At 38.5% G+C, this 23,716-nt stretch overlaps 1 protein-coding gene and 1 long non-coding RNA gene across 9 annotated transcripts in view; one reads left to right on the top strand and one right to left on the bottom strand.

Annotated features, from left to right (window-relative positions):
* Positions 1 to 7,131, bottom strand: part of VPS13C (vacuolar protein sorting 13 homolog C) — a 93,119-nt gene extending 85,988 nt beyond the window's left edge. For 2 of the 3 annotated variants that reach the window (XM_068695171.1, XM_068695173.1), the window contains exons 1-5: positions 6,916 to 7,131; positions 5,572 to 5,615; positions 3,505 to 3,547; positions 2,524 to 2,619; positions 1,600 to 1,701 (exon numbers count right to left, since the gene is read on the bottom strand). In XM_068695171.1, the coding sequence (XP_068551272.1) occupies positions 1,600 to 1,701; positions 2,524 to 2,619; positions 3,505 to 3,547; positions 5,572 to 5,615; positions 6,916 to 7,126 (496 nt within the window). In that variant the 5' untranslated portion in view covers positions 7,127 to 7,131. The remainder of the gene's footprint in view (positions 1 to 1,599; positions 1,702 to 2,523; positions 2,620 to 3,504; positions 3,548 to 5,571; positions 5,616 to 6,915) is intronic. The other variant, XM_068695172.1, reaches the window with a different exon arrangement.
* Positions 6,171 to 23,716, top strand: part of LOC137862793 (uncharacterized) — a 30,574-nt gene continuing 13,028 nt past the window's right edge. For 2 of the 6 annotated variants that reach the window (XR_011100530.1, XR_011100528.1), the window contains exons 1-4: positions 6,986 to 7,130; positions 7,981 to 8,150; positions 9,138 to 9,235; positions 20,379 to 20,528. This is a non-coding gene — a long non-coding RNA (uncharacterized lncRNA). Of the gene's footprint in view, positions 7,131 to 7,980; positions 8,151 to 9,137; positions 9,236 to 11,504; positions 12,519 to 20,378; positions 22,359 to 23,716 lie in introns of those variants that run through there. The other 4 variants (XR_011100532.1, XR_011100531.1, XR_011100527.1 and 1 more) reach the window with 4 other exon arrangements.

Genomic DNA, 23,716 nt, shown 5'->3' with positions numbered 1-23,716 from the left:
AAAATGATCTGACTTGAACATTCCTCTAGCTTTTTAACCCCTAAGCCAAAAGTTTGATACTGCATCTTTCTAAAACATGACTCTGAATCTAATTCTAGTTCTTCGCATGGTAAGTCAATCTACTGAGGTTATCTAAGTCTTTTTCAAAAGTCTTGCAAATGCTGGATGTATTAAGACTCTCTCAAAAAAAAAAAAAAAACTTGACTTTTCTTACAGATGCATTGACTCTACATTACATTGCTACTGATAGGAAAAAAAAAAAAAAAAAAAAAAAAACAGCTTAAACATTGCAGCTCCTACAGTATCCAAGTCCTCTATAATCAGAGTAAAACTTCTACAAATATTCCCTTGTTCCAGTATGAACTAATGGCTCCAAAATTCATCAACTGAGGTTGTCTTAGCTCGCACACACATTCTGGCATACTAAAGACAAGAAATAAAGCAGAGCTTATTTCTTTGCTGTATATAGATGGCCAAATCGCTCTCTGAAGGAAAATAAAAATGTATACTTCAAACTACCAGAACAGGAAAAGGCATTAGAGTCCTGCAACTGGAAAATAAAGCAAGAGAAGAGACTACAATACGGACTATTTTTTTCCCCCCCGAAGTGTTCTAGGCGTCGTATTATTTTCACGGCATTTTGCAAGGCAAATGACTTGCGGCATTGCAAGTTTTCACTACCTGTCATTCTGTCATTGGCTCTGAAGTTGGTCTCTGTCCAAACAAGCCTAATTTACACTGTTATTCTATTAGTTATTTGAGGGAAAAAAAGTAAAAATAAATAAAAAAAAGAAAGCTAACTGGACTGAAATGATCAATTCTTTTACCCAGTCATAGAAAATTGTAGATTTCTAATGATCTACATCACAGCTTTGCTTAGTTTCCTGTCTTTGTGTTCAACTGTTTTCTTGTGTCATTACTTACTACCTCATCAAGACAGTCTCATTTTTTAAACAATGCCGTACAAATGCAGTACATCAGAAAAAGACAGCAGAAACTGAAATGAAAGCATTATTGTTGATATTTTTTGTGGAAAATTTACCAACCTTACTACTCCTTAAATTAATTAAATAATTTTAATTATATTATTTTAATTAAATCAATTTAATTAATTGATTTAATTAAATTAATTAAATACAACTCCTTAAAGTTTCCTTTAAACAAAGAATGTCCTGTGCTCGTCTAGAACACGTTATTAAACATCCATTACTAAAACTCCAAAGCAAGATACATTTGCCTCATGAAATGTAGTTGCTGTCTTTGGTCCTATTCCCCAAAATCTTTAAGAGAAAAAACATGCCAGATAATCCAGTTCTCACTTCCAATGGACAAAGGAATGATAAACAAAATGAGTAACACTCTATAAGTTTCAGAGCAAAAAGATTTTTTAAAGCACTGCAGCAAAAGAGTCCAACTGGAGGAGTTGGATTCAATAATCCTTGTGGGTTCTTTCCAACTCAGGATATTCAATGATGCTATAGTAAGCAATTCTAAGATTAGCTAGACACTTAATTTATAAAGTCAATCACAACAATAGGACTTTCTTTCCACAGCACAGTAGGTCCTCAAATTCCAGGGGAGGACTTATTAACTCAGTACCTTTTTCTGCCGCTTTCTGCAAGGCTTCTTCAATTCTTGCCAGTTCCTTCTGTTTATTATCTTGCAGGTATTTTTCTTCCTTCTCTGCATCATATTTAATGCCTGTAAACCAAGTTGGGACAGCTTTAACCTTTTACAAATCACATTTTATAAATGAATAATCAAGCAATGCGCACAATATTGAGCGTTATGTTGCAAAACGTCATTTGAAGCAAAGGCTATTCTATGTCTGAATGCTGAAACCTGTATCCAGCCTCAGAAACTGGGATTTTTACACAGTAGAATACAAAAGATTGCATCAGCGTTTAAGCATTGTTTTTCAAGAGGATGTTTCCATGAGTACTCGGACCTTCAAGTGTGATCTGTGTAATGTAACAGGTTTTAATTCACATCACATATATGTGATGCTCTAGCAACTTGGAAGTTTCCTTCATACAACAGAGCATCTGATTTCAGAGAAAACAAATCAAGTTCTCTGATCCTCTTCCCTCCCCACCCCCCCAAAAAAAAAATCACTTCTAATGGAATGACTACTTTTGATTGCTTTAAGTTAAAAGCAGACAGACTATACCATGCAACAGTCAAAAGATCTAAACCATGCCAGAAGAATGGATTCGGGATAAGCATGCATCAGAGGAAACCTGTTAAACTGAACTTCAAATGGATACAACCAAAGATTTTCATGAAAGCTATCATATATCATCTTGGTCATGCTCCCCTCTTTAACCCACCCTTCTTCTACTTATTTGCCAGCATTCATCTAGAAATCCCTAAAGGAACTTCATCTAGAAATCTCCCTAAAGGAACAGAAAGTAAAACTGGCAGCTTATATGAAGTAATTGCTATTACACACTTGAATAAATGCGTACCCTTAGATATTTTTCTCCCCTTCATTATTAAACCGTTGTTGAGGAGTTTACTTACTTGCTCCAGGAACTATTAGAAGATACAAGCCTTCTAGTGTTGCAACAACTGCCTCACCATACAGGTTCTTCCAAGGAATCTTCAGAGTAAGTTTATCTTTATAAAACAGATAAATGTTAAGTTACATCAAATAATATACATTTTAAGTTAAGTTACACCAAATAATATTATATATATATATATATATATATATATATATAATATATATAATATAAATTAAAAAACAAAAAATTACATCAAAATGTATGCTATGCTTAGCCTGAACAGTTAACTCCAGCAATACAGGGTATTAGCCCCTTATCTTCACTCACGTCCTAAACAATTTAGAAAGTGAAGAGAAACTGGATGGGCATATAAAACCTGTGAAGTTATAAAATGCATGAAGAGAAAATAAAAGCAATAGATTTAAGTACAAAGATGGTGTTTGAGTCCAAATAGTCAAGATCAAAATCTGAAATTGTGACTGGAGTTTAATTTGCTGGGGTTAATATGATTTTCCCAGGAAAATATAAGAAGAAATACAATATATTCATCTCCAACAAACATTTCATGTGAAAAAAGCAATGTTGACCTCAAGGGAATCAATTTTTAACAACATTTAACTAAGAGTTCCTAAACTCTTGGCATGTTTGCCAGTTTTTTGGGAATCTTTCTTGATTTCTTCATATTCCTTATCTTTCCTTTAAAGGATCACACACACTGAAGTTATAAGAAAAAGCTCTCTTGATCATCCGTATACCTGAAAAGAACCTCCCAGGCATGTTTTTCATACCCAGACTGTAAAGTTACACAAAGAAAGTCAGGCAGATAACTTTTTATGATTTATTTAGTGCAGCCACATTAGACATCAACACTAATTTCAACAACAAACATTATTACAGAGAGCACTGAAGAAAAAATTATAAAAGAAATTCTGAGGCAAGACTCATATTGCAGTGTTAAAACTTCAATTTTAAGATTCACGTTGAAACAAAGACTTACCTATCTGACCAACTTTTATTCTAAAAGGTACATCCAGTTCACTCTGTAAAGAAAAATAAGTATTAAATAGCTACATGAATTCTGAAGGTAACCTGATTTATATAGCAAAATTATTATCCTGACTTCTCATAAAACTATCCTCTCAAAACTGAAATTCCAGAACAGAAACAGTTCTCTATATGATATAGCTTTAATTATTTAACAATAATAATGTGAACACAGGTATCCATAAATATGGTTAGGCCTATAGAAAGCCTAAAAACAGAGGAGTCACGTTTCTAGCAGTTCTCTCCTACAACTTTGATAATGCCTTGCTCCAAAGGTTATCTAAGAAGTAGATTTTTATTTACCTAAGAGAATATAATTTTTTTTTTTTGATTTGCCAAATAGGTGTCCTCTTTTTAATTATCAGTAAATACTGAGCATTGCACTAAGATATTTTAAAAGCTTCAACAACAAGATCTACAGAAAATTTCCAATTGGTACCCAGCTGCTGAATTTCCTTCCCCTATTTTAGTGTAGTGTTTTCTAGATCTTCCACTTCAATATTCTTTTGAAATGAATTAAGTACAATCGAAAGCCATGAATTCTCAATCTCAAAGATTATAAAAAGTAAACCTGCTTTCTCAAATGAGACATGTCAACCGCTTCTCCTACATATGACAAAACAGCCTTAAAAACCGCTTTTCCAACATCTCAAAAGTATTAAACAAGGCTCCTCTCAAAAGAAGATTAATACCCCAGTTAACATCTCTGCCAGATTTCCAGTTTTAAAAAAACATTCTGAGCTATAATTAAGAGTCTAACAACAAACAACTTTATTTGACAAAACTAGCGACAATTCTGTGGCTTGTTCTTGTTTGGTGCTTTAAAGAAACAATTGAAAAAATACAGAGCATTCCAATCCTTTTCTGGTTATGATTACATATTCCTAGAAATATTTCCATATGCTTTATATTCTCAGTGATGACCACTCTTTTGGAACTCTTAAATATTTCTATTTTTTCCTGCAGGAGGCAAAATCTTAAAAATCTGGTTATTGTTAAAACATTAAAAAATAATAATAAAGCTTAACTGGAAGTTTTCTTGTCAGCTTTAATTTGTCATTAAAACATATCAAAAAAGTAAGCGAAAACAGACTCACTTTGAATATTTTTATCTCTACACTTGGTCTTTAGTAGTATGAACAGGTATGGAAAGAGGTTGAAACAAACTGTGAGAGCAAAGAAAGATCTCTGCTCTTGACAGAACCAGAAGCAGTGAAATAAATGCAGGTACCAGCTACTACATCTACCCAATTTGATACTGTACTTAGGACCCACAGATGATTTCCGAGAGGGACTAGCTCAGGTTGGCCTGCTGATACAACTGGACCATAAATTTGACCTTGAAGAATGAGTTTTCTGAAGATTAAAATCCAGAGGGAAAAAAATGAAGGAAAATGCTTGAAGTTAAAGGCATTTTAATGGTTTTTTTGTTTGTTTATTTATTTGTTTTTTCTTTTTTTTCTTTCTTTTTTTAAAGACAACTGATTTACAGACTTTAAAGACAGTAAGAGCACTGGGGTTTGACATTAAGGAAAAAAAAATGATGTGCTGAAAATACCTCAAGATTATAAACTAAGAAGCAACAGGCAAGATCAACTTTTGGTATTTTAAAAGAAATTTCACGTGGAAGTATAATTATGTAGCAGCAATCACTGAGGAAAATAAATCCTTTAAGTTGTACTAGAAGACTAAAATTTTAACAAAAATGCACCAATATCTTGTTTAATTTTTTATCATTTCAAGCCTCAGACATTACAATGGGTTATGTATGCACATATGCACAACACATCAATTCAAACCTCTACTGCTAATTTCTCAGAACCAGTTTTCTCAGGAGCATACTGATGATTTAACCTATAGCTTTTCTTTTTTTTTTTTCAATAACATTAGCAAAAATAGAACCTGTTAACCAAGTACCTACTTTGAATAACCAGTAAAGAAGGCATACTGTGTAAAATTAGACTATAATAAGTAGTCGCAGGACCCATTAATACCACTTTAAAATTAACGTAATACTTACTAATGCATTCTCCTTTATTTGTAAATTGTCCAGTGCTACATTACCTATGTAGAAGAAAAAAGTACAGTAAGTTATTTCAACTACTGTGCCATAGAGGTTGAAACAAGGAACAAAACTGCAACTCTCCCAAATACACGTGGATAAATTCTGAAAATCTGACTCCAGTCATAGAAGACCATAATAAACAGCATTTTTGTATGAATTATTAAACACTGATTACACAGGCAAAACTTAATGATGGTAGAGACTACAGAAATATCACCAGCTTACGTTCCAGCATGTTTCTGTAGTGCTATCTTGGTTTTGATGATTTTACACAGCAGAAAAAGCCTGCATAGTAGAACCACAAAAAGGAAACCCCATCACCAGATGTTTTCAAGCTGGAATTGCAGAGGATGCTAGATAATCTCATTCGGGCTCCCTTTTCCCATGAAATGTTGGGCTTGATGATCTTTTGAGATCCCTTCCAACCCGGGCTGTTCCATTAAATGTAAGGATTCTTGCACAGCTATTTCCAAAAGCACTTTAACTTCTCCTGACGTAGCAACCACAAAATTAATGCTAATGAGAAAAGTCTTGTTCCCTGGTGTATGTAAGGGATGGAGGTAAGGCCTTCTCCAGGCAGTACAACAGCATCTTCTTCGTTTATCATGTGGCAGACTTGAATGTTCCCTATGTGCATCAAAAACACCTATACCACCTTATCCCATTACTGTTTGTTTAGTACATGACTTCGAGCGCTCAAATGGGAGGTGAAAGACAGCTCGCCGAGCACCCCACACCTGCGCTGCAGCCCCGGCTCCCCCTCCTCGCAGCACCACCATGCCCAAACCACCCCTCGCTACCCCATGCCAGACGCAGACCCCAAAGCACGCTCACAAGAAATACAAAATAAACGGGTTTTTATTTTCCACAGAGCCGTGCTGCAGCACCCTGAGGCCAGCGGCGCCCACCCGCGCCTCGCCTCAGCGGCAAATGGCCGCAGCCGTGAGGCTCCTCGACCCCACACACGACAGGGGAAGGGGCACGAACCCCCTCGGCTCCCCTCACGGGCAGCCCCCGCCTCACGGCACCGCCCCTCGCCGAGGACGGGAGCGCGCAGCCCCCAGGCGTCCCCTCACAGCCGAGGGGGCAGAAGGGGGAAAGGAGCCGCTGCCCTCCCGCCCGCCCCTCGGGGAGTGGTCGGCGGCCCACGGAGCGCCCGCCCCTCACGGCGCAGCTGCTGCAGGGAGGCTCCGCCGCTGCAGCCCCCGGCCCGCCCGCCCCTCACAGGGGTCGCGGGCGGCCGGACCCGCTGCGGCGTGAGGAAGCGGCCGCCCCCCCTGAGAGTACCGGGCTCCTTACCCCCCCATATGCCCAGCTTGAGCTGGGACTTGTCCAGGTTTTCCACATAGTCGCCCAGGAAGCGGTTCAGCAGGTCGGCCACCACCGACTCCAGCACCATGGCGGGGGGGGCGGAGAGGAGAGGAGGGAGTGGAGCGGAGCGGAGCGGAGCTGAGGGAGCGGGCGGGCGGCGGGGCTCAGCGCGGAGCGGCGCCGGGCGCGCTCCCGACATGCAGGTGACGTGGCGGGGCGGGGCGTAGGCTGCCGGGGCCGCGCAGGGGCGCGCGCCTCGTCCTGGCGGTGCCGCGCGGCGGTGCCGTGGAGCCCTGTCAGGGCGCGCTGCGCGCCTCCCGCCAACCCCCAGTCAGCTCCAAAGTGCCTGCGAGGCTACTGGGGTCTCCACGGGCGCTCTAGGTCCCCATGAGGGCCTTGCAGTGGCCCCCAGTGCCCTCTGGGATGTCCTTGAGGCCTCGCAGCACAGCCCTGAGGCCACCCGTGGCCCTGCGGTGTTACCTGGTGCCCCCTCTGTCGCTTCAGGTGCCTACCAGTTTGCTCCAGAGGCCTCCCGAGGCCCTCAGTGCTCTCGAAAGAGCACTAGTGGCCTCCCAGTGAGCTGTAAGAGCTCCGGGCACTTGCCAGGATCGTCTAGCATCCTTTACAGCCTTTCCAGGACGTGGTGGAGGCCTCCAGAGGTCCTCAGTGCCTACCTGTACCCCTTCAGGCTGCCTGGGACCCCCACTGGACTGTAGAGAGCGGTGGAGGCCTCCCAGTGCATGCTGTAATCTTCCAGGGCGTCTCAGTGTTGCCTGGCTCACCCTGAGCGCTTCCTAGGGCCCCTGGGTGTGCTCAGACACCCCCTGGAGCCCTCACAGGGCTCTCCAGGGTGCCCCAGAGGCCTCCCAGAGCTGCCCAGAGTTTCCCTGAGAAAAGCTGTGCAGTGCCTGAGGTGCAGCCTGGTACAGCGTGTAAGTGCGAGCACTGAGCACTGATGCAGTGGTGCCATCTTTCCTGTCCACCTCTTTCTTTAGGAGATATGCTAGCCACCCTTTTGGCTGTGGTCTGACTGAACCTGGTTTGTTTTTACAGCGCATGGAAAAAAATCATTGCTGTTAATCTAGCTGTCCAAGTGACATGAATACTGGCAGACAGGGAACACAAACAAGAATATTGATCCTGAAAAATGCATCCTTCAGGGAGTTGATGCCACTACAGAGCAAGTAGATGAGAACATGCAGCCCTGTGTGGTGAATCCACAGGTAACCATGATGGTAGAGCAGAACTTTAAATTTCAGAGGGACTACAGTACAATACCTAAAGTTATCTGTCAAATGCATTTTTTGGTTTGTGAAATATGCAGTAGAGCACAGACTGCAGCCCAGAGCATGCAAGCAACACAAGAAGATTCTTTATTTGACACCTTATTTAACATTCTAAGAGATACATGCCACATCTGCACATTGCTATAAATATATGTGCCCACATTCTCTGCAAAAATTTTTCAACATTAAAGATTCAGTGCATAAGGCAGACCCTTATGCCACTAAGACCAAAGTTCAGGCTGACAATGGCTGTTAAACACAATGATCCGCATGATTTGACTGGGGAAGTCATATCACTGTGTGCTGGAGACACATGGAAATCCTGGGGAGGTTCATAATTGGAAAGTCTCACCTTCTTGTATTTTTCCATAAGCAGCCACTACTAATCACAATGACATATCAGTGCACACTGGATGTCTGTTCCCTCATGTGTACTGTGGCAGTTCTTATAAAAGCACTGACAGATGCTTTATTAATTGTCACTGTATTAGTCAAAAACATAGGTGCATATTCTAGCCCTTTTTGTAAGACTGGTCTACGCCTATATTTGGATAAATCGGTTTTATATTTAGTTGTTAATGCCATTTTTGTTCTTTCTGAGAACTCTAGCCATTCATACCATTATTTCTGTTTTCCAAAGTCAATGCCGAGTTTTTTTAACCTTATTAAGGTTAAACCTTAATAAGTAGCATGTTGATGCAACTTATCTTCCATAATGGCCTAAAACTTGTTTGTCACATGATTGATTTCTGCATTTCTGCATGTTTGATACAGAGGGGGGACTTTTAGCCAAAAATGATCAAATTCTCATTTTAAGCTCTGTTTAACTTAAGACACAAAGACAAATTGCTAATTATGAAAGGTATAGAAACTATATAAAATTTTTTTTTCTTTTTTCTTTTTTTTTTTTGTTCTTTTGTGCAGTATTGGCTGTTCAAATCTATCAAATCCACTTGTATCACAGGGAATCGTCAATGCAAGAAAACGAGATGCAAAATTGTGCACAGAGCTCCTGCTGTTAGGTAACAAACCTCCATTTGTGATCATATTTATCAAACTTTAAAACACCTTCACTTACTACTCTTTTTATATATAAACCATGACAGAATAACTAAGTTTTGAGCAAGAGCTAACAACAGCTTACGCTCTTATATCAAAGTATATAAGAACAATTGTGCAAATCAGTGGCACTAAATGTTCTCTATAACAATCGTGGAACATAAACACAATGATATATCCATTTTCTCTGCATTTCATAACGGTCATAATTATTTCTGCACAGCAAAAAAGCAAAGATCAGTTTATCACAACTATGAATTATTGGGGAAAAAAAAGAAGAAAACAGCTTGTATGTGGTCAAATCACTTCCTAATTAACCAAAATGACTTTTGAAAATCATCTTGTTAATGCACGCATTTGAGTAAATGAAATTACTATTGCTCTTTACAAACATGCTTCCCTAACAAACAGAAATATGTAGCCTCGTGGATCAAAAATTGCTCACAAAATAATGTGATTTCACCTGGAAAAAAAGCCCCAGAAAGCCAAGTCTGCATCAAATATTCTGTTTAAGTAAAATCTATATGTATTAAAAACATAAAGGGGAAACAGGATGGAATTATGAATGGATGAACTTTAAAGAAGGCAGTTTTAATATTTTATCACCATAGATACATATGCAGTTACTTCTAATTACTGAGATATTTCTGGTAAATAAAGATGCATAATTTTGCACCTTTATTACCAAACAATCCTTTGGTAGTCTTCGTGAGCCTCCCTTGCAGATAGGATGCCACTCAAGAATGACATTAATGCACCTCTTGTCTGTTGGTAGGTACCATTCCTTCTGTGTTCTCAATGAAAAAGGTAAACAGACCAAAATGAAAAAAAAAAAAAAAAAAAAAGTTACATGACGTATGAGTTCTGTATCTAGAAGAACAGATACAGGACAAGCAGAAACTTTGATATTTGCTTACCATTCATTGAATACACAGATAATGTTCATTCACTTCAGGAAAAAACATGCATTTTGCCTATTTTTTCTAAATACCAACATTGAATAGACATGACTGACTTGATAAATGTGAATGGAATCACCAGTTTCACTCAGCTGAAATTCATGAAAACATGCTCCTTGTGTATTATGGTAGCATTTCATTAAATAGAAGGATCTGATGACTCCATCACTGCATAATGATTTCGTAAAAAGAAAACAGAAATACAGCACTGTAGCAAAACTTATTTACATGGCAAGATTTGCTCAAATCCCTGAGGTAAAACTGTAAAAAAAAAATTAACCCCCCCCCAAAAAAAACACAGAAAATCTGTATTGAAAGTTTAAAGTTTAAAGCTTCAGTTTTGTGAATAGACCTTCACATTGTAACAACAAATATTTGCTTGGTGTTGCCTATTACACAATTCTGTACATATAAATAAATGATTGTCACAGCATAATGCTAATCTGAGGTGGTACATGGACTGATTGCTCAATAACCAAGCTTTCTTCTCATATTTTACTGCATTAATATTACAAAATCTCCAGCTCCTACCATCTGACTGTTGGCAAGTGAACAGATGGCAAATTTTATCCACTGTACCTCACTAAACAGAGTATATGCCTGTTAGCAGTTGGGAAATCAGCCAAGTAATGTGGCATCAACTCTCTTCACCACAAACCACACAGAGATTAGAGGATTTTCTGATGAGTTAGATCAGGTTGCCAAAAGCCTTGTCTGTACAAGTTTTGAAAATGTCCAAAAATGGTTACACCACAGCATCCATGAGCAACTTGTTCCTTCTTCACTCTGATTCTGAGTTTTTTTGTTTTTTGTTGTTTTGTTTGTTTGTTTGTTTGTTTAATACCTTTTAGCTACTGAGAATCTCCCATGATATAATTTTTGACTGTAACAGTGTCAGAAGAAGTAACTATATATTTAAGACACATTTTTGGACTTAACAGATGCAAGAAATCAGTATTGATAATTTTACCATCCTCCTTTATCTAAAAAACCCCACAGTATTCCACTGAAATAATACAATATGATATTGTTGTGTTTATTTTATTATATTAAATTTTTATATTAACAATATTTTTGCACTAAAAACATCCAAATGGCCTTACAACCAGCTAGGTAATAATTTTCTAAGGTCAATATTGGGAATTTTTGCAACACGTATCTCAAATATATTAGGAATGAGTAAACCCAACATAACACAATATATTAAGATGGTTGAAACACTAAGAAGATGCCAATATATAGTAATCTCCTTTCCCTTTTTTCCTTGTGACAGCTGGAAGCTTCCAGTTCTCAGTGGAGAACGTGGGAGAATTAGTATCTGCAAAAAAATTGTGATGCTGTTTCAGTGTGTCCTTTTCCTTTCTGTGACAGAACAATAAAACATAAAAGATTTTCCCAGGCGCAAAATAGAAGAACTAATTGATAAGCAAATGGAAGAGTGTCAGTATAAGAAGCTAGTGTTAACTTCAGCTACTTTTGCCAAGGCACAGCTGTTTTGCACAGGGACAAAGCTTATTAAAAAAAATACCTTCAACTCTTTGGAGAAACCCCAGTTTTGTTTCTCAGAATAATTTTAAACTAGCTGTCTAAATTCTAACAAAACAGTTGTAATTTTTGCATATAAAAATGCTACCTCTGTTTCTGAATAAATAGATACGCACCCTTTCACATTATACTCCAGGACAAGCCTCTCTTCATACTACGAACAAGTCTTCAGAGAAAATCTGGATTTAAAAAATGACAATCCTATTGACTGTTCTTTGTTCAAAGCTTAGACCCAAAGCTCTTCACAGCTTTCATGTGATTACAAAAGAACAAATACTGCATAGATTCCACATGCTAAGAAATAATGTTGTATCTGCAAATGAGGATACACATACAATCTTATTATGACAGGTGGTTTTCAAGGGAGTTCAAAGAATCATTTCCATGATCTGCTGTACCTTATCTGTGTCTAGGAAATTTTTAATTAGAACTTGCATTTTTTGTGTGAAATGTCTAAGCCAAGAGGATCGGTCTTTCTGATCAGTGTTGATCACATGTATGTCATACCAACTGAGATTTGAATTATAAATTACTGATATCTTTTATCCCAAGCCAGGGAATCTTCAAAAAAACAGCTAAGTTGCATCATAAAAGGAACTTAACTTAATTTTTTATGAGGACTTTATTTGATGGTATTTCTGGAAGTCATAGCTTTTTTCTTCAGTGATGGGCTGTGAAGATGAAAAAGCCACTGGCTATGTAAGAAAATTGCCTGAAATAAAAATGAACTTGTTTCAGTGAATATGTTGTCTTTGAGTGGGGAAAGAAGCAATAATAGTCCAGTCTGGACCAAACATACTTGCTTTCGAATGATAAGCATAATTTTATTCACTTGGTAAGAATTTGAACTTACTCATTGTGAAAGCCCATATGAATATCTATGAATACAAAAACAAACCTTTTCCCTTGAGAACAATTTCAGTTATTTGCACATTAACTTGCATGTTGGAACAGTTCTCCAGCAAAACTCACTAAATGATAGAATTGTTCAAGATAAATTTTATGAGTGACTTTTTTGGAAAAGTGTTGACTGGTTTTAAAGAAATGGGATGCTGGAAGGTAGCACAATCACTTACTTATTATCAACTGAAGTTTGCTTTGGAAAGTGCTAAGAGAAGAACAGTAGGGTGTTGCAGTTATAATACCCTTTGTTTATTAAGAGTTACTAATTTTCCAGATGTAGGTCAGTCTTTAAATTATAAAGTTAAGAAAATTACCAAATATCCCACTTACTATGAACTCAGAAAATCAAGAACAAGACTTTCTTTCTTCTCACAGAAGGCACCCTATCTCCAGACATTTCTGAACTAGACAGTTTTGGTTAAAAAAAAAAATAAAATCTAAACAGGAAATAAAAAATCTTCACCATCACCTACTTTTTACAGAATCTATTTATAAGATGCCCTAAAGTTTTCAGATTCTTAGTTGAGGCTGGAAACATTAATATAGGATGCCTTATTTGCTAATACATTACACCAGTTCCAGAGTCAGCCAGGAGTAACAGTCATCAAGGTCACGATTCCACAAGACCCTGCGAGGCAATCCATCATCGCACGCCATGGGCATACTCATGAGCAAGTATGCTCCTAATTTTGGAGAGAGGTTTCTCTACCCATCTCAGCAGGAACGTCTTAGTGTTGTCTGTCAGATCTGTTGTAAGTGAAATCATTAAGTCTCACGTGAAAGTTTGTAAAATGCTTTTGAATGCCTGTGAACTCAGAAAGTGCTGAGTTCACCTGCTGAAACTCTTGCCTCTTTTTGACATCTGAGGACATGGCAACTAAAAACAAATGAACTTAGAATCAACATTTTTTTCTTTTTGATGAGGCCTTAAAATCAGTAAATTTGTAGGTGTAAAAATAGAATATGAAAGTTGTAACAACTCCAAGAATTTGAAGACAGACATTATTTCACTATCTCTTGTAAGACGGTTCTGCTGTGAAAGTCAGGAATGGTCAATAAGAGTCACAGAGTTGACATGTGCCAGGTAAAAGAAACCAGTTTTGCTTTGTTTTTTGTTCCCCAACAGCCTGCGTAGTTCCTCATATTACTGCAGATGTTGTTAGCACAGCCGTCACTTTTCATCAGACTGTTTGATGACCTCATCCAGGGATCTGTAGCTGCAGTGTGACTAAGCCACGTGCCAGTGCAATGTGACTGAAGCAGGAATACTGTTTCCTTGCCCTGAGGTCAGGAAGGGAAACACTTCACTATACAAGAACTGTCAGACATTATAAACTGAATGAAAAAAGATAAAGCACTGGAGAGTTGACATTATTTAAAAAGTGGGCATGGACTGGAGAATTGGGTGACCGCATACAGAAGTGATTGTGAGCAATGTGAATTCAGGCCAAAGTCCATAGAAAAACTTTACTTCAGTTTTTGGTAAAGACGGTGGAGAAAGTCAGAATATCTAAGGCAGACAGTACAGAGAAGTAGAATTGGCAGCTTTTCAGGAAAAGCCCAGACATGAGCTGTTCCCGGTGATCTCCATGACAGAATGTTGAAAGAGCCAGCACACAAAAGCATAAGTCCTGTAGCAATGATTTTTAATTATTCTGTCAGTTCAAATGTGTATCTCGGAACAACAAGCATTGTAGAGAAATGCAAGGGTAAAAGTGATATGATCAGATACAATGCCAGCAGAATTGACCTCAGCTCTGTGGAAAATCTCACACAGATTATGTCAATCTGAGCTCTGTGGTGCCCAAATTATGTGGGTGGCCAGTTCAAACAGGAGGAATCGAAACTGTCAGGGGAGGCAATACCCTGCAGAAGACTGGTGCCTGGCTGGCTGAGTACCTCTGTCTCTGATGTCTCTGATTTAGCTCAGAATCACTTCTGAAGTTCAAATCATCTGTGTGATTTAGGAATAAAGTTGAGGAGGAACTCCCAGAGGTACTTAACAGCACTACAACTCATAACCCTCCACATCAAATTAAAATCCAGGCTGAACCCTACTTAGGGTGTGCTGCTTGCCTCCAGCACCATAAGCCCGGAGGCCCTAGATAAGAAGATAACTTTGGCTCAGGATCAGAGTGGATGGAAGCTAGGGAGAATACTCTAAACGGAGGATCTTGTGTAGATACACAAAGAAATTAAGCCTGAGTCACCAGGCTGGAATAATTTGCAACACAGATTTATGAAAAGCAGATCGTGTCATACCAGTTGCTGTCTTTCTTTGACAGGATAACTAGGTCCACAGACCAGAAGAATTTGGTAGACCTAATCTAAGAAGATTTAAGCAATGCATTTTGTACAGTGCCCAATGGCAAATCACTATTTTAAAAATCTTATTTGATGTTTAGTTATTCTTTTAAAAATTTTGAATTATTAAAAAAAATTGTATTAAAATAGAGGACAAGTACACATATATGTATAAAGTGGTTGAAGTTGAGATTGTAACAGGTAATGTTCAAAGAGAAATTACATGGATGGAGAAATCCATAACAATAATGATTGTTTTTCATGGATAGCTGCTGATGTCCAATATGCTTTACATTTAATAATAGGGAGAGATAAAATCCCAGAACAAACTGGATACTTATGAAATTTGCAGATAAACCAAAGCAGAATGGTATGACCAACACCAGTAATTGATTATTCAGGAAGCATCAGACAACGATATCGACTAGACAGATCGATGTGCTATGAATCAGCAGTCCTCAGACTGTACAGAGTCTATTTATTAAATACACCAGTGCAAACCTGGGTGCTCACCACTGATCCCAGTGTTTGCTATGAGAAAAAGAAAGAGCATCCCAAAAGGCAGAATCTCCCTGAGCTCTGCTTCGGAGGTCCCAAAGAGACCAAGTCCATATGCACAGCAGCCTCTGCTCCTCCACATTAACAGCTGGAGTCCATCCTCTGGCGTGGGAGAAAGTTAGCTGTCATTTTTCCTCTTTATTATGTGACTTCATCAAACCACATCACCAGGGCCAAAGGAAGCCCAGGGAAATAATGCTACCAGTCTGTTCCTGTCTTTGTCCTTTTCAGCAGAATGGCTCCATATTTCTTACGCCTCTCCTACAAATCAGTGCAGCTTACTTTTCCTTGCCCTTCATTATGATGTCAATAAAAAGCTTTCCATAAGAAGAGGAAAAAAATTAAAAAGAACCAAGTTATTTAGCTAAATCCAATTCATGTTTATTTTTGACAATTCTGTATTCTACTCTTCCTGACCTCTTAACAAATTGCCCCCACAGTCTCCTGCATCCTGCTTAGGAAGCAGCAAAGGCAGCCTGACCTGGTCTATATAATTTGTTAATTATTTGTAGAAAATATTGGGAAACACAAACTCTTCAATTACCACATATTCTGCAGCCCTAAGCACCAGCATTCAATAATCAAGCTATTTATAGATTTAGCCTTATTTCATAAGCTTGCTTTTCTCTTGGAGCCATTAACCCTCTGAACAGTCAACATACGTGACTTAGAAAGGTTCAAGGTTGTGGATAGGAATTGAATTGTAAGTTGTTGTATGTATTTCAAGCTGTCCCTTATCAAAAGGAAGTAAAAGCTATGCAACAATACCTAATAAAAATAACAACATAGCAACTACTTTTCGAGATTTATTTTTTTTTAGGTGAAAGGTAGTACTTGGCAGATGAGAAAGAAATGAACAGCCTCTGCTTGTTGTTCTTCTAGGTCTTTATTTTTGACAGAAGCAAACCATATGTACTTTTTTTTTCCCTGTTGTTACTGTAACGAGGAAGCACTCTGTTAAATATTAAACATGTACATGAATTAAGCACTCATATGCTGTGCTGCAGGAGTCTGTAGAAATCAATGAGGTGATCTAGACTATTTGAATGACAAATCTTCTGGCTTACGCATTTTAAGAATTCAAAATAGCAATTCTGAACTGCAGACGCACATCAAAAGCCCTGTCTCCCTACACTTTATACCAAATCCTAGTCATGTAGACAGGCTAACTGCACGGGTACAGGGATCCATCTGAATTCCACAGTTAGATCAAAAACCTGTTACATTCAAACATTTACTATTTACATCTCATATTAAAAGTCATATAAAATATCAAACTAAATGTTTTTCTTCCAGGTGAAACCTCTGAAGGAGTAGTGTCCAACACAAATATCTTTTAGTCTGTCTCCCAATATTGACCTTGTTCAGCTTCCATTTGCCTTTTTACAATACCAAATAATGTCCTGGTTAGGTATCTATGTATTTTCCCCAACAATAAACATTTCTCTTGCAAGTCTGGGAATTAGGCAGTCATTCTCATTTCAAACTTTTTAAAAATTATATTATTTCCTCTAAAATGCACAGATGAAGATCTAAGCTGGATTTAAATTAGACACTGGCTAGTTCCAAAAATAGGCTAGTTTCAAAAGTCCCATTAAATGGGAAGAGATTAGTAAGAATAGAACAGCCAACCCTCACTGTAAAAACTGAACATGTTTTTACGAACTAACAAACGTGTAAGACATCTTCTGATCCTCTGAACTGAACTAAGCTTTTTATTTGCTTGAAGAATATTTTGTGCTGTCTCACAGAGAAGCCGGAGTCAGCATGGAGACACATGGCCTCTAAGCAAAGTTGAATTCTTGAGCTGGCAAACTGCTGCAGGAAGCAGTGTGCTCTGCTTAAAACCAAGCTGGCCACATGTAAGTAGTGTGTGATTGACCACATAACACACATTGTCCACTTTCACTTTACAAGAAGAGTTATGATACAAGCGCTTGCCTTTATGGCAAATAGCAGAACAGGTTCTGCATTCGGTATTTTGGCATAACTGCACAGGGGTAACACACAAACCAGAACTGTGGTGTTGCAATTGTCTGATCTGCAATAAGTCTCATTCCCTGTAGAGGCTGTTGGACCTGTGAAACTGATAATTGATAGCAGAAAATTCCCAGGGGTAAAAATGGGAGCCTCCGATTTTACGTCCAAAGTGCAGACCAAGTATGATATACAAAGCTTTCATGAGTTGAATTTTGCCACCATCCTACCACTGAAATTTGTCAGCAGCATGAGAGGCAACCCACCAGAGTTTAGAAAGTTCCTTACACTATCCTAAACTTCATGTGTGCTGTATGTACATCTTTGCCATTAAAATAATCAAATTTGAAGATGATGCTACTTCTGAGAATAAGAAAATATTTGAAATAAGTGGAGTCCTAACCTTTTCCATAACATGACAGTTTTGCTCATAACTACATCAAATTTTACCTACTTCAAGCATTTACAACTCTGACAAACACCATTTTAAATTTTATCTGTCTCCAGGATAGAGCTCTCCAGAAGTAGATAAAAAAGCTTCCTTAGCACTTAGGTACTAAAGGTGGTAAGCACTGAAGCTTCCCATCACCGAAATCCCTGAACTCTAGTTGGCATTTGTCAACATAGGTATCATCTGTTAGAACTAACATCACCTGATTTCCAATATCACTATAACAAGACAGTCTGTAAGAGCAGACGTATTTCTTACCTAATGCCCTCAGTCAGCTGCTTTTACCACTGAGGTAAAAGTTAGGCAGGAAGGAAAACACTGAGCAGATGGGTATGTTTACTGGGGAGTTAAACTGTGTTCAGAAGCACCACTTACAATATTTCTGGGAATTGGTGTAGTCAGGAAAGTATAAAAGCGTATTATAATTAATAACTGTATCAGCCAGCTCAGTCTTGAATGTGTTTGTCAGGGTGTGATCAGAAAACTTTTTTTTCCAATTTGTCTTTAATAGTTAATACAATTACACTGTATAAAAAACACTGTTTTTTACTTATGAGATAGTTTGAAAAACTCTTTTTACTCAATATTTGAGAAGTACTGAGAATATTTAACTGTCCAATGCTAGTTTGTGAACTAAAGTAGATCAAATTCCAAAATACAACCTTTTTATACACTGTAAAGATAAGAGATGGCAACTTAGACACAATTCCAACATTTTAAGAAATCAATTTAGTGTTTTTTTGCTTGTTTGCTTTACCAAAGATAATGAGCATTCAGATTACCCAGAAATTGGAAAATTTGGGTGGATGCAAAACTATTTCCTTGAAAAATAGATTTGGCATGTAAGTTATTGTATGTTCTCAAAAAAAAAAAAAATGTTTCCAGTCATGTGGATTCTCATTATATAACAGGTGATTATGCATTTTAAAAGACAGATGGATCCTTTGTAAGGTTTTTTCCTTGGCATAGGGTGATTAAGGTCAGTTCTGAATGGGACTCATGTCTAAAGATTTCCCAGTTGAAAAGTACTGGTTCACTCAGTTCATGTCCAGAGTGCACAGATAACTTTACTGTCATCCTATGCAATAATGTACAAGGAAGATCAGACAGTGCTGGTTTGTATAGGAACTCATCATTCACAGAAAAATGAACCCCTGTTGTTTAAATTGAGACCAAAAAAGAGACATCTGAATGTAGGCCATGTTAACACACTGTTGTTAGTCTTAAGGCTGGTCCAGAAACTGACCTCATTGCAAAACCCTTTGTAAGCTTTGTGTTCACGTGGGTAAAGGCAGGTAATAACTAAGGAGAGTAAACAATAGCTCCACAAATGCAATGAAATTTTAAGGAGGAAGCGTTGAAGCAGAAAACTACAGAAGGCCTGCTTAGATCTCTGTAGTTCCTCAAGATTATCTAAATAGGCTTTATCTTTCAGGCAATGTTCTTTGCTCCACGAATCCTGGCACTAGTAATCCCCAGGTTGTTAAAGCCCTCTATTACTGATAGGTCTTTACCAGCAGGAAACAACTCCTCTTTCAATCACCTGATGCAAAATTAACACATAGCAATTCTTCTCTTTGTTGGACACACACTGTGATTACCCACTGTACTAGCTTTATGATTTCATAAACTAGTGAGCTAAGCCAATATAATCGGTCACACACTGATCTAATCTCAGTAGCCGTTTTGGTTTGATTATAATATTGTTCATTTTAAGTTCATAGTAGTTGAGTCTATGTAATGTGCTTCTGTGATGTTAATATTTACTTACCTATTTAAAACAATAAAATCGGAAAAAGCACACAGAACTAGATTATGCCTTTGTAGCCCTTTACAGGTACCTCATGTAACACAAATTAGGACTTTTAAAAACAAAGGCCTTTATTAGAGAAAGCCACCCCTTATCAAGAAAGATGAATTTATCTGCTAGCATGATCAGAGGAGACATGATCATATTTTACCGGAGAAGAATAAAAGAGCATGTCTGGATTAGTCTAGCAAATGGAAGGGTGATAAGAATACGTTTTTTCTTCACACCCGTTCACAAGTGCTATGGAGGGAGAAGAGCTGGAGAGTCCAATGCTGCCAGCTGTCAGAGATTGACCAAGGGTGAAGCTGAGGAGCATACCTATCCAAAGAACGAGGCTCTAGACAAATTTTATAGTAGGGCAACACCTACAAATCTGCAAAAATGTGACTGTTCAACAACCAGGTCTATATATCCGGTGTTTCTGAATGTGTTAGCAATGTATTTTTTCTCTATCGATTGTGTCAGTGTTGTACACCTGATACAGACATAAATTTCCCTGGAGATATCAGATAAATTGTCGTGCTTTTTTATTAACTTGAATTAAAAATGTAAAAAAGTCTTTTTCTGTCACCAAGATTAAAAATTGTTTCTTCTCCCAGGAAGCAGATCAAAGGCTTTTTGAAAGAAGGGGAGTACTTCCTGAATGGTTCAAGTGCATAGCAACGTGATGTAATTCATAACATAAATGCAATTTCTGAATGTTCCTCTTATCCTGGAGCTTGGCAGGAACTCTACTTCACTGGCAATTGGTAAGAGACATGCAACTGCTGTGAAAGCAATAAGTTCCTTTAAAAAGATACGTTTGGACTAATCAGTGAATAAGATTTTTAAGTGGCATGACTGATGAGATAAGTCTTAAAATAAGATATTTTTACATGTGTTTAATGTAGAAGGATGCCCACAAGTGCCAGATGTACTGTTACATATAAGAACTTCAGTTTTGGTTTTGTGTCACAGACTTGTCATACATCTTCATCAACATATGACAGGTTTGTAATGTCCTCTGATTGCCTTTCCTTCACCGTGAGCTCAGGTTTGTCCCAAAGTTTCAGTCATGAAGACTTTCTGTTTCTGCTGCATTAGGATTGCTGGACCTGCATTTCCTGAAAGGTCCTTAAAAGTAACTCTTTTGCTAATGCAAGCAGAAACAGTCTAATATCAAATATTTTTTTAGACCCTGATAAGCAGGGTTGTCTCAAGTTTAGACAATTGAGAGGATTAATTTCGGCTTTCACTAATGATGTTCTGAAATTATTTCTGTGCAGTAATACCTAGTCTCAGTTATGGGCTCTTAATTCTGGGCCAACACAACATTGAGCCAGCTTCTTCAGTCTGGGAACTTGTTAGTGCAAGCCTATTGCCTGTGTGCATAGGGCAACTCATAATTGCTTTGTACCTTGAAGGTGTTTATAGCCTGCTTGCAGCGCCTCTGTGTGGTAAAATATGCCCAAACAAAGTGACCAAGAGAAAGAGGAGGACACCATCAATATGCCAAAAACACCAGCATGGAGAGGCTGCCAGATGAGATGTCTTTCTCTGAATGACAGGTAGTTCATGTTCAGCATTTAAGCAAGGAAGAATCATAGAATCGGAGAATGGCTCGGGTTGAAAGGGACTTTAAAGATCATCTAGTTCCAACCCCCCTGCCATAGGTAGGGATGCCACCCATTAGATCACGTTGCCCAGGGCCTCGTCCATCCTGGTCTTGAACACCTGCAGGGATGGGGCATTCACAGCTTCTCTGGGCAACCTGCTCCAGTGCCTCACCACGCTCCAAGTGAAGAATCTCCTCCTAACCTCTAATCTAAATTTATCCTCTTTTAGTTTAAAACCATTCCCCCAGTACTGTCATTACCTGACTGAGCAAAAGGTTGCTCTCCATCATTTTTATAAGCACCCTTTAAGTATTGAAAAGCTGCAATGAGGTCACCCCAGAGCCTTCTTTTCTTTAGGCTGAACATCCCCAGCTCTCTGAGCCTTTCTTCATAGGAGAGGTGCTCCAGCCCTCTGATCATCTTCAAGGCCCTGTTAGTGCTTTGTTACACACAGATTGCCTCTAGATAGAAAAAGCAAAAGCTGTTCGCTTGTAGAAAATATTGAGGTAAACAAACAAACAAAACCACGCCATTCACATCTCTTTCCATCTGAATATTAAGCTTTATGGTGTATCAAGGCCACTAGCAGGAAGTTACTCCCTCCTCATAGCTGGCATTACAGGACATGGAAGCACAGCTCAGGAATGCTGCCAATGGTCAGCAGTTAGAAGGTTAAAGTGATAGCTGCTGAAGTGTAATTCTGCTTTTCAAGGAGCAGCACTCTTATTTCCTTGCTTTATCCATAAGACTCCTTAACTTACCCGTGTGGCTATTTTATGTTAGTCACATCTATCCACAAGCCAAAGGGAAACAGAGATTGATGTTTCATGTCAGACAGAAGCTGAATCATTGCCTAAACCAACATAAATTAACTGCTCTATATTCTCTCAGTAAATTAGTTTTACCTTTTCATGGCATGAGGAAATGCCAATAAGCTTAGAGACAGGAATCTGGAAAAAAAAAAAAAAGGCATCAGCACAATCATATCATTTGCTTAACATAGTAGGAGGTAAAATTCAAGGACTACTAGCAGTCATAATTTAATCATTTTTCCCTCTCTTTTGTCCATAAATTGGATTTGAGAAATTAAATGAGTGTGTGTTGCCTGCAGACATTCTTTGTTAACACCAACATCCTTCAGAATAGCATGGGAAACTTCTGTCCCAAAAAAGACCTGGATGTTTCTCACTATGGTTGGAATGGTTGATATTATTCTTTTGAAATAGTTTGTTTTAGAACTTAACTTTCAGAAAACACACATTTAAAAAAAAAAAAAAAAAAAAAAAAAAAAAAAACCAACAGCTATTGACCTTGAATATTTTGTCCTCAAAATCAATAAACTGTTTTTGCTGCTTGAAAAACTACTACTGTTTCATTTGTTCCCTTCACTTGCCTGGACCACTGCAGCTGTGGTCCTTCCCAAATCTCCCTTGCTTTTCCTCATGTCCCAGTTTGGCTTTCTGCCCTGCTCGTCCTCTCCTTTTGTCTTCTTCAAGCCCCAGTTCTTTCAGCTGTTTTCCTGCTGACTCTTTGGCCAGATGAACTGGTCCTCCCAGCCACAATCAGCATACCACTATCATCAGCCACTCCTAAAGGGGCTGTCATGTCCTGCCACCTCCCCAGGGCAACCCATCAGCCTCCCTCCCTCCCCTTGGCCTTCACTCCTCCTCCTTCTTACACATCCTGCAGGAGGATCAATGCAAGTTCTGAAAAGACGAGCTCTGTGCTGGTGCCAGAATAGCTTTTTTGTGGGAAGTCTGACTCTGGTTGTATCCAGGGACTGAATCAAGCTTAATGGCTCTGTAGAGTTCATGCACACCCAGCTTTATCAAAATAGCAAAACATAGTTTTGTCAGTCATGCACAAGCCAGACAAGACATACTGAGCTTTTGGCAACTAAGATCTAAGTCTGCATGGACTGTGTGCAAGTTACAATTTATCAAGTCTTTCTAACTTGCACAAGAGCATTGAGAGCCTGCTACAAGAGCCATGCCAATGCTGTATTTGAACCATTTTCCCAAGCTTTCGGTGGCAAGAATCAAAAAACAAGGTCTCATTCCTAGGTCATTAGGCTGTGCCTTTTTATCAGTGTTTCTCACTAAATGGTAGGCTGGGCTAAGCATTCAGGCTAGAAAACTTAAGGCTAAACACTTAGAGTTTGGCAAAGTTACATGACTGAAATCCCACTCTGATGACAGGAAGTGTCAAGCAACCTGAGCAACTAGTGTGAGGAGATACACTTGTAATCAGCTTCCTAATATTTCTGGTACCGGTACGTTACCTTTACTGCTCTGAAGCCATTTTCAAGGAAAGTTATAAAAAGACTCTATTTTTGTAGGTTA

This window comes from Anas acuta, chromosome 12 (assembly GCF_963932015.1).
Source record: "Anas acuta chromosome 12, bAnaAcu1.1, whole genome shotgun sequence".
Classification (NCBI taxonomy): Eukaryota; Metazoa; Chordata; class Aves; order Anseriformes; family Anatidae; genus Anas; species Anas acuta.
The sequence above is the reverse complement of the archived record's forward strand: the minus strand, read 5'-3'. Positions and strand labels throughout refer to the sequence as shown.